The sequence below is a fragment of the Propithecus coquereli genome, unplaced genomic scaffold (assembly GCF_000956105.1).
Source record: "Propithecus coquereli isolate 6110/MARCELLA unplaced genomic scaffold, Pcoq_1.0 Scaffold112, whole genome shotgun sequence".
Lineage (NCBI taxonomy): Eukaryota > Metazoa > Chordata > Mammalia > Primates > Indriidae > Propithecus > Propithecus coquereli.
Window position 1 is genome coordinate 4,245,757 of NW_012135192.1, and position 11,485 is coordinate 4,257,241.

An 11,485-nucleotide genomic window follows, 5' to 3' on the forward strand; every position below is an offset into this window, starting at 1 on the left:
TATCAGCACATGAATTTTATGAGATAAACGCTTCAGAGCAGGGGGTCACATAGATTTTATGCAGTCTGTAGCTGTATATAAATTAAGCACAATCTTAAAGTAATGATAATGCTAATATAGAGAAAAGGTCGTGAAAATACCATGGGTCTTACCCAAGTCAGGTAAAACTACCACAATTTTGGAATTTTGAAAACTGTGCATTGTCATGCTTTCTGATATGCTTGAATGATTACACCCTTGTCCAGTCCATCCATTTTTGGGCTTGAAAATGAACTTGTCAATTGAAATTTACCTTAAAATTTTAACCAGTACCTTGGTTCCAAGTGTAAGAAATGAACAACGTCTCCTTTTGTTACCACAAACAATTAAAAGTATTTTAAGAAAAGATATCTTTTCAGGCCAGTGCGGTGGCTCACGCCTGTAATCCTAACTCTCTGGGAGGCCAAGGTGGGCGGATTGTTTGAGCTCAGGAGTTTGAAACCAGCCTGAGCAAGAGCAAGACCCCGTCTCTACTAAAAATAGAAAAAAATTAATTGGACAACTAAAAATATATAGAAAAAATTAGTCGGGCATGGTGGCGCATGCCTGTAGTCCCAGCTACCCGGGAGGCTGAGGCAGGAGGATCGCTTGAGCCCAGGAGTTTGAGGTTGCTGTGAGCTAGGATGACGCCACGGCACTCACTCTAGCCCAGGCAACAGAGCGAGACTCTGTCTCAAAAAAAAAAAAAAAAAGATATCTTTTCAACTGAGACTCTCTAATAGGCAAAATAAATAGTTTTCACCAACAAGTCTTTGGAGGGAAAAAAAAACCCTTCTGTAAATAAAGTGGTGGCTGTGGTGGCAGGGGTGGGGAGTCATTTTGACTACATGTTCAGAAAGGACCTATTACCCCGGACAGGGCAGCTTCAAACCCAGGCCTGGGCTACCTGCTATATCAACAGTACCAGTGAGGACTCACACAGAACCCAACTCCCTCTGCAACAGCCTGGAACCAAAGAAGGTTTCAATTACCCCTCACCCACCCTGCTTTTTGTTTGCTAGTTTGTTTTTTGTTGTTCATGCCCATGCTTGTAAATGTATAAGATAGGAAAACAAATCAAAAGAGGTAAAGCCATCATTAGACTGCCTTCTTAACCCAAGCCAGGCAGAAAGAAAATTAATCGATATTTAGTACTTTGGACATATTGGCTCTAAAAAGGTAAACAACAGCAATAAAACAGGAAAGAATCCTATTCATCTTTATTTTTATATAGCTGTTATTATTATTTGGCTGTGGTTGATCATCATTTTTCTTTAGGGCTTTCCAAACAGAGAGCCCAATCTGAGAACTAAATTTAATTGCTCTGTGCCCCACCAGAGCACAACTATAACCCAGCAGTCAATTCAAGAAAATGAAGATCAACATTTTCTTTATAACCTGTTTTTAAGCTTTTATCTCACATATAGGCTAAGTTAAAATACTCATTTCGGAGGCCAATGCGAATTTTTAAAATAATCACTTTAAAGGGATATATAACTTGTAGAAAATGCTAATATTTTTTTTCTCTTTTTGATACACAATTTACTCAAAAAACTCTGCTTGGGATTTACGGCTGTTTATTTTCATGACATTTATCACTCATACTTCCCACTGCTATCAGTGAGCGAGGCATACGTGAAACAGCTGAAGCTTAGAATATACTCCTATACCGTACACAGACTTGACATTTACATAAGTCTAATCAATAGGCTAAATTATTATCACAAAACTGATAGGAAAATTTTATTTTCAGGCAATCATTTTTCAGGGCTACCTGCTGTTAACTTGCTAAACTGGGATTCACTATGAAATTTACAGCTGATGTCTCGTCCATTTAAGTAAGCAGTATCTTTTCATTTTCAAAAGTAAGCTCTGGCTTGGGCTTGCTGCCTCCTTCCAGGTAACGTGAGGACACGGGCTTGCTTCCACCTGCGGGTGTATCATCACCCAGGCGCGCGCCCCACGTCCTCCCTCCACCCATCCCTGGGCCGAATGGCACCTCTTGAGAACAGAACCCCAACACAAAAACTTTCCGGTCGCAAACTCTACTCCTCTTGCCTGGGTCAAAAGCGACCAGGCACTGGGAACGGCACTGGCTTTTGTTCCAGAGTCGCCCAGCTGGCGAGGTAAGCGCCTCGGGAGTCCTCCATCCCCAAAGGTCGCGAGAGATGCCGTGGGACGGGAATTTTGGAGCCTCACGAAAGCAGCCTACTTCTATGCAATCCATGCGCGTGGGGTGTACAAACGCCCAAAACGAGGGCGTGGGGTGGGCAAGGATGTAATGCTAAGTGTCTTTCAAATTCTGCTTCAGTCTCAGGTTCACAAAGTGAGTCTCCTCCGTGGAAGGGCGCGCGGGGAGCGGGGGATGGGAATCCGCGCGGGCTGGGAGATAAATGGGAACAAGGAGGGTAGAGGAGTTACAGTCAAGATGCAGGTCCGGCCCCGCCTCCGGGTACAATCAGAAAAGCTACAGTGTGACAGTGGTTTTCGGCTTCCTGTTTGTAAAGCGAGAACCTCCCCCCGCCCCCCGACTCTGGGACTGTCGTTCTTCCTCAAAACGCAGACGGCCCCCTCTTTGCGCTCCGGGCAGGCTCGGAGCGCAGGGAGCGGGGGCGCGGCGGGGCGGGGCCGGCGCGAGGGAGGGGGCAGGACCGCGGGGCGCAGCGCCCCTCCCAGCCGGGCGGCCCGGGGGCTGAGCAGGGCCGCGAGGCGGACAAAGCGCCTCCCGCTCCCTCCCCCACGGCCGCGTTCCAAGAGGGAGGGGAAAGGCGGGCAAGAGGGGATGGAGGAGGAGGGGATGGAGGAGGAGGGGGCGGGGGAGGAGGGAAGGTGCTTGCCGGCGGGACCGGGGAGGATCGCGCCGAGCTGGGAGGGGAAGGAGGAGGGGCTGGGCGCCCTCGGAGAACTGGGAGGAGGGAAGGATTCTTGAAGCCCAAGATAAACAAATTGTTCCTCTTCACGTGTGGGGTGGGGGGAGGTGGGGAGCGAGCGCAACGGCCTCTCCTCCCCTCCCCCAAGCCGGCTCTTTGTCACGGAGCGCCGGCCCCAGCGCCCGGCGAAAGCCCGCGGCGGCACTGACACCACCCCCGGCGCCGACGACTCCCAGCCCGGGGACGTGTGCGATTTATGAACCGCGCATCGAGAGGGCCGCCCGCGCGGGGCTCTGCGCCGCCGACTCAGGCGCGGTCGGCACGGGAAGCCGGCGAAGGCGCGCGGCCACGCCGCGCTCCAGGATCCCCAGCGCCCAGCCCACCCGGCACTCGGGCGGCGCGGTGGGGGAGGGGTGCGAACACCTTTCCCGAGCTTCCGGCCTCCCCCACCCAGAAAGGAAAGCAAAAGAACCAGACGGAGTAGATAAGAGAAAGGATTTTAGGGGGTGGGAACTGCCCCTTCCTCCCGGCAAAGTTAAGCCATTGGCTGCTCATCCTATCTCGGACCCACCCACCCAGCCATTTAAGCCTCTTTCACCTCCGTGCTACCTTCCACTCCTCCAGCCTGATTAGGCCCGCGAAGTTGGCGGGCACTGGGGCAGGGGGCGAGGCGGAGAAGGCTCGGTGCGAGCAAGTTTAAAAGAAGAAAGAAAAGAATCCCAAGCGAACTTGTATAGCGGGGACTCTCGGCGCAAACCCTGGGCGTCACTTTCCCCACCCGTCCCCTCCAGGCCGCTCCCCCCAGACCCTCCCCGCCGCTCCACCTGCCGGGCTAGCCCCGGGTCTCGAGCGGCAAGCGGAGCGCACCCGGGCCCGCATCCGTGCGCGCTCCCGAGAGCACCCCCGCGCGCAGCCACCCTCGCTCGTTTCTCACCCACTTCAAAGTTCATTCACAAAACTCTTAGACTTTCTCAGCCCAAAGGGGGTGAGGTGGGGAGAGGAGGCGAGAGGTTCTCCTTCCACTCCCCTTCCCCCAAGGAGTTGAGGGCCTGGTGCCCGCCCAGAATCTGCGACAGCATCAATTTCTCCCGGCACCCGGCGGATGTGCGGAGCGGGGTGGGCGAAGGGGGACGGGTCTGGGGAGGCGAGGCAGCTGGGCGAGAGGTGGGGTGGGGAGCTGTGAAGAGGAGGAGCAAGGTTCCAACTCAGGGGTTCACTCTTTCAAATCGGTATCTAAGAAAGGGAGGGGGGAAACTTTTCCAGCACCTCACTCCGACGCTCCTTGAGGCTCCCTCCGCCCCTCGAAGTCGTGACTGGCTTCTCCCCCTCTCGCCCCCTCCTCCCCAAATCTGACAACCCTGACAGATTAACAGGTAGCGGCGACTGCGGCTTTTTCCCTAAGAAAAGTTGACGTTAACCCTTCGGCTTCGGCCCACCTCACTCACCGTGCAAATCAGACCCTCACAACCCCATGTAAGAAGCTCCACGCCCCCCCCCACGCGCGGCCAAGCCCGCTGCCAGTGCGCCCTCACCATGATCAGCGTGTGGTTCCTCTGCTCCGCCGAGGCAGCCTCCGCATCTTGCTGGGGTTTGCTCGGGTGCTGCTGCTTGCCGGTGCCGGCGCCCGATTTCTTGGCCCTCTGCTCCAGGGTCCGCTGATAAAGGCTCACGGTGTCCCGGCGCTCCAGCTCCAGCTGCTCCACCTGAGCCTGCTGGTACCTGTTCTCGCAGTTGACGTGGTGCCGCCGGCAGCCCTCGATGCGCTGGCGGAGCCGCTCGACCACGGTGCTGTGCTTGGGGACGGTCGCCGATCCGCCACCTGGGCCCCCGGAGCCGCTGCCGCCGCCGCAGCCACCGGCAGCGGGGTGATTGCTACTCGGAGCAGCGGGAGTACTATTGGGAGTATTATTCACACCGATCCCGGCCCCGCCGAGGCTGCTGTTCAGGCTACTGTTGATGCAAATACTACTGCCATTTGCGGCAGCAGCGGGGGCTGCGAAATCCCCCATCCTGCTCCCCGGGCACACTATTTTGGAAGAACTTTTTTTATCCACCCCCCCTATCAGCCTCCTCCTTGGGTCCAAGGATTAAAATAGTTTAAGTGGAACGCGGGGGAGACGCAAGCACATGGATGGAAACGGCGATCCCGACGGGGCGAAAAAAAGGGGGAGATTTGGGGGTGGTTTTTTTTGTTTCCTTTTTTTAAACTGTAAAAGCTCGAGGGGAAAAAAAGGGGGGGGTTATCGGAATACCATCAGACACCTATCAACAAAAAGAATCACAACAAACTCAGCCAGCAGCAAATCGGGTTGCAACTCAAGGGGAGATCCGCTCCTCGCCTGCCTTCTTTTTATAATCCATTATTTTCTAATAAATTCCAGGAGATCTCCGGTGGTTGGCAAGCATTTTCTCCCTACGTACCGAAAAACACACCCCATGTACACACACAAGCATATGCCTCCAGTGCGGACACGCGCGACACACACTCACTCCACACCGAATCGGAAAACGGCAAGCTTGCTTATTGCATTTTCCTTCCACAAAAAAGTTTTGGTGTTTATGCCGCCCCGTGTTCTCAAAGTACTTTGGCTGCTCAGTTGCATTTCACAGGAGCCTAGATATCGAATCCTCGGGCTGGGGGAAGTAAACACATGGACAGTCCGAGGCGACTGCAAAAGTAGATCGGTGAAGTCCTTTGCAAAACGCCGCGCGGAGAGCAGCCCCTAACGCTCGGCTGGGCTGCCGCTGCCGCCGCTGTTCCTGCCACCATCACAATGATCAACTGCTCGCCGCCGCCGCCGCCGCCGCCGCCGCCGCCGCCTCCTCCTCCTCTCGCTCCTCCACCTCCTCCTCCTCCTCCATGCCAGCGGAGTGATATCAGGACGAGCGAGCTCAGTAAACACGGCAGCGGCGGCGGCTGGAGGCCGTGAGACAGGCCCGGGGACACGGCGCAAAACCCGGCCCGGACTCTCACCCGGCAGGAGCGGGCGCGGCACGCACCAGCACCCGGCTCCAGCCTCCGCTGCCTCGCCACCCCCCGCCCCTCCCACACCCCCAACCTCACTACTACCCAGACTGAGAACCCCTAGCTGCCAGGAACGATGAAAAGAGAGATTCTGAGGGATCTCAGGAATGAATCAACTTTTGACCTGTGTGCGCGCGCGCGCGCGTGAGCGTGTGTGTGTGTGTGTGTGTGTGTGTGTGTGTGTGTGCGCACGCGAGCGCATGTGCGCGAGGACGCCCGCGGGGACGCGCCTGGTTGGATTTCCTTATTCCAAGGGAGGTATCAAGCGAGCCCGAGTTGTTGTTATACATTTATGCATTATATTGCAGAACTGTGCATGACCAGGCAGAAACATTGAAGCTTCACAGCAGTTGTCTGTCATCCCTATCCATGTGGAAAGAAAAAGGCAAATTGAGTGACTTGTTTTTAAAAGCCAGGTAATAAGTCCTTGCTAGTAATAGCTCTGCTTATGGACACTTGTTCAAACTCTAGGCCAGTCTTAACACAGAAATACAGAATTCTAAATAAATAGAAATGAGCATCAAAAAACTTGTAATATTATTTAATTCACTGTACATAATGATTGTTGTTGTTAAGGCAATTATTGTTTTACTTACCCTTGGAAAAAAATTAAAATACAGCAAGCAAGGACTTGGAGGTGAGACTAACAGTACATTTTAACAGACTGTTTTGAACAGTAGGTGCTAATGACAGCAGTAATTAAGGGTCCTTCGTAAATCAAGTGGAAAGATTGCAGATTTCATGGACTAGAACTATAGGAAAAACACAGCATTTCACAGTCTGTCATGACCAAAACAAAAACACGCAAAAATAACAGGCCTACTTTATTGTTGGATATATTTCTTTCTATTTCAATGGATTCACAGTAAGCACAACTAAAATGGACACTAGCAACTGCAGAAAACAATCTAAACCTTCCATTTTATCATGGTAAATCATCTTTCAAGATACTGAGAATCTAAAAACAACAACTAAGGATCAAATATTCTTGAATCTGGATTTAAAACATTGCATATACACAATTTTGAAAAATCTAAAATGGATAAATTGTTATCATTTCTGTGATCAGTAGGCCACAAATCTTGATTGTGAGATGTTAATTATAAGGCATTTTGTATTATCTCAATAAATCTCATAGAATTAGTTTTTAGAGTAAAAATACACCCCAGTTTTCTAAAATAGCCAGGAATAAAAGAACTTTGGATCTTATGCATTAATCATGAGATCTGATTTAAACCATCTTCATTTCTTGGCATTGCAGATTAGCATAGGATGCTATTTCTAACCTCATAATGTCAGTGATAAGAAGCTATGTTTTCTTCAATTAATCAGGTCTATAGGGTGAACTGTATTTTTAATATCCACTCGATTATATGGTGAAATGGGAGCAAAATTTTATTTAACATGGTGTGAGGCTACCTTTAAGTAGTAAAACCAACATGAAAGAGTATCTTTTGTTGAAGTTGCCATACTTTTTGAGGGATACTTAGTTAATATATAAACTTCTGTATCAAAACTTCCCAGGCCCTAAGTCTCAGTCAGAAAATTAAATTGAATTAGTTCTATAGTAAATGAGTCTGTTCAAACTCTAAAAACATACAAAAAAATTATAAGAAAAAGAGGTAGCAAAGTGGTCTTTGACTTTTTCACATATTCACTAAATAATATCTCTATGAACTCAGGAAACACATGGCTTCACCACAGAGGGGAAGCTATGACTTTGCATTCATTTTGCTCTCTCTTCACTATAGTTTAATTCTTATCCCTCTCCTACCCTACTTGCCTAAATCGCCCATACAAGGCTGCAATTTGATTCACAGAGGCAACAAATGTTAGGGTCTTGAACTTTAGGTCTGCAGCTTTGAGACTTGGGTTCTCATTCTGGCTTTTTCCTGTGACTCAGAATTTAATTTTTCACTGAGAGTTTCTCACTCTGGAGGGGAAAATGACAATAACAGCACTATGTATTCCCATCAAGCTATTTACCTCCCCTATCATGAAGAGAAACCAAAAATACACAAGAATTTGCATCCTTCTCTTGGGGGAACCAGCAGGTGGGTGAGCACACTTTGTGGCTTTACCTCAGAGGTCCCCAATAACAAATGGAGCTATTCTTGCACAACCCCAGTATACTTTGCTGCCTGATTTTAGTGCATGAGTGGGCTATACCCAAAAGAAAAATCAACTGTTACATATGTACACACACACAGGCACCCATCTTTTCTCTCTTCAAGATGGCGGGAGTGGCAGCCACAAGCTCCAAGACCAAGAAATGGGGAAAGGAAGTACTGTGAAGCTATGTAATGGCAAGAAGGGAAGAGACTTTGAGAAGCCAACCTGTGCAGTACTCTACTGTGACATACTGTGAGGTCAGAAACTCCATCCTAACTGCGCAGGGCAATTAGAAGAAAAAAGCAGGAAGTAAGCAAGACTTGGGTCTTGAGCAACATAGGCCAGTAACCCTGAATTAGAGATGTTAATCAGCCTCAGTGACTCTAGAAGAAACAGAGACCTTCATACTGGCTCCCTCTGACTCTCATGATATATTCCTGCAAGATTATCAGCTTTCTTGGTTACCGTCCTAAAGAACTTCTTGAAGATCATAGAGAAATTCGAATTCTAGGGAAGCAATTTTGGTTCTTTCTCACTGCCAGGCACTGATAGCATGACCATCTTTGTCTTTTCTGTGAGACTGCTACAAAGCAAAACTTTAGGATGGGAGATACAGACACATCGGCGATGCTGTTGCTCTTGAATGGCAAAAAATCTGAGATGCCATAGCAGTGATGAGAAAGAAATTACTATGGCTACTTCCCCAACTATAATGGTATCTTTCCAGATGCCAAAGAGAGAAGGACTTGATGAATAAGTACCCGCACCAGGCTGTCCTGCTGCCCTGGCTCGAAGCCAAAGTTGGCAGTTCTGAGGTGTTGAACCAGGTTCCCTTTCCTTTAGGCCAACTCTCTGTCATCGTCCCATGTCCATCTGATAGGGTCTAGAGTCCCAGTGACAAGAAAGAGATCTTTGGGTAGAAATTCCAGTCCATGTGCCACTTCTGCTTCCCTATTACTATGGATCCGTAGAACTAACTGCCTTCATAATTGTACCCTAGAATAGAAACCCTCTGCTGCTCACATATGAGTAAGCAAACCTTCATATATCCTTCCCGAGTGGGGCCCAGGCATTCCTGAATTACTAGCAGCCATGGGATGTGCCCCCAGCTGTCTAGCAATAGCAATCATTTCAGTAATTCCACAAATATATTTATGGCCTTCTGTGTGCCAGCACCATGGTAGTCGCCGGGTAAACAGCCTGACGGTGTGTAGAACATGGTTCCAACTTCAATGGCGGCCCACTAGGATCAAGGCGGTAGATGCTGTGATGGGACCAACGTGGAGTGGATGTGGGAACAAGTGAAGGAGTACGTGCCTAGGGGTCTAAGAATCCTTTTCCAGAAACTCCACCAGTAGTTCCCTCTTGCGGGATAGTGAGTATGAAAGGGTGTGATGAGAAATGAGGCAAGGCCGGGAGATAAGCAGGAGCCAGATTGTTCAGGGCCATGCACAAGTTTACACTATAGCCTTGGGACAATGGCTGCCATTAAAAGGATTTAAGCCGATTTACACTTTTTACTCTGTCCATGCAGCCGATGTATTAATATTGTGTTTTTGAAAGTGTATTCTGAAAAACCTGGCTCTGTAAGATGCAGCACCAGAAAGGCTACTGAGCCAAGTAAGTTTAGGAGATGATCTGTCCTGCGTCGCTCTCCAAGAGTTATTACCACACCGAAGGGCACAAGAAATCTTGCGGTGAAGTGAGTTTAACTTTGTTTAACCTAGCACTGCCAAAATCCTGTTACGTCCCACAGAGTAGAGCACACTGTAGAAAACTCTGTGTAGGAGAGAGTAAAAATTGAAGGTGGTTCTAAATCCACTTAAATTCACAACAATTGCCTGCGTCAAAGACCACACTGCCCTTACCATCTGCTCTACCAGAGTCACCAGTACCCAGAGCTCCAGGCCTTCACTAACTTCAACTGGATGTGTCGAATTCTGCCCTTTAAGTATTAAGGAACTAGCACCACAAAGTCAAAAATCCAGAAGTGTGAATTTGACTAGCTTTTTCAGCATTGGTACTTTGAGTATGTTATATTAATATTTACCTCTATATAATAAAACCTCCTTATTAGGGGAAAAGGTCAGCCTTATTTAATGAAAATCTTAATTATGTGATATCTTTAAAGATACAGATTTTCATTACTTTTGAACCATGCACTCTGTCTAGCCTAACAATACTGGCCTCTTGGAGCTATTTTAATGATCTCCTTCTACCTACTAAATCAATTGTATGTAGGTGACATCTCCCATGAACTAGGGGTGTTTCAAAAGTTTGCTTCCTTAAGTATTGAAATGTTCCTAGCGAGACTCTATTTACGTTATTAATTTTCACTTTTTATTAAGAAAGGGTTTACTAAGCCCTAGACCATGTCATAAATTTTGAAAGGAATATGAATTAATGGGGTTTATTTTCTTATTCATGTATTTTAATATGTATATAATGGTTTTATGGTTATTAGGGGAAAGGTTATCTAAAGTCCATGGCAGAGAAATGTTTTAAAAGCCTTTCATTCTGTTTCACATATACTTCTACTCTCAGCACTAAAAAATTTAATACAACAAGGCATCTGACTCAAACAAGGTCTGGCTTTCATGTAAGATGTTGAAGACTTCTGAAAAAAAATTGTGAATTCTTTAATTGATTAAAGGCCTATAATCAGCTAAACTGTTAACTTTAGAAATAATTAATTTTAATGACCAACAGTTATTGAAAACTTGCTCTATTCCAGGTTCTATTATTATCCCCCACTTCACTGGTGAAGAAACTGAGGCACAGAAAGAAGCTACAGGAACTTTCCCCAAACCACGCAGCTTACGGTGGCAGAGACCTAATTTGAACCCAGACAGTCTGACCCCAGAGCATACACGATGGGAGAAACATGTAACTAGGCTCCTAAGGTTCCTTCTAATTTTAAGGAAAATTAAAAACTAAAATTACTGTGTTTTACCCAGATCTCATTTCAACAAAAGTCTGTTGCTGCACAAGGGTTATAGCCGAGGAGTCACTTTTGCAGAAAGCTATCTCTGGCCAAGCCTCTCAGCCCCCATTCTGAGTTAGTCACCTTCTCGGTGCCCTGAGAATCCTGGGTATTTCTCTGTCTTGGCATTTATTATCACATTGTATTGTAACTGTTTATTTACTTGTCTGTCTCTCATTTGTGTCTTATTAGTCTTAGGACCCAAAACACGGCCTATTGGTGACAGAGCTCCATAATGGGTAAATGAATGGTACCCAATTTACCAAAGTTACAAAATCAGAGAGTTGTGGCCAGTGCCGGGCAGTAGCCTCCAAGGAGAGTAGTACGATGGCCAGCCTCTGGAAACTATTTGAGTGCAACATAAGAAAATCATAGGGAGATAGGATTCATTTTTAAAATGCTGTTTCTCAGCGTTGTGGGTATTCTCTAACATGACTTGAAGAGGTGCAAGAGTGGAAGAGAGGTGGAGTGATCCAG

General features: G+C 47.8%; 1 protein-coding gene across 1 annotated transcript in view; it reads right to left on the reverse strand.

Annotated features, from left to right (window-relative positions):
- Positions 1–4,897, reverse strand: part of MAML3 (mastermind-like 3 (Drosophila)) — a 403,902-nt gene extending 399,005 nt beyond the window's left edge. Inside the window, exon 1 of the mRNA XM_012654931.1 lies at positions 4,421–4,897. Within this exon, the coding sequence (XP_012510385.1) occupies positions 4,421–4,897 (477 nt within the window). The remainder of the gene's footprint in view (positions 1–4,420) is intronic.
- Positions 4,898–11,485: the final 6,588 nt, after the last annotated feature.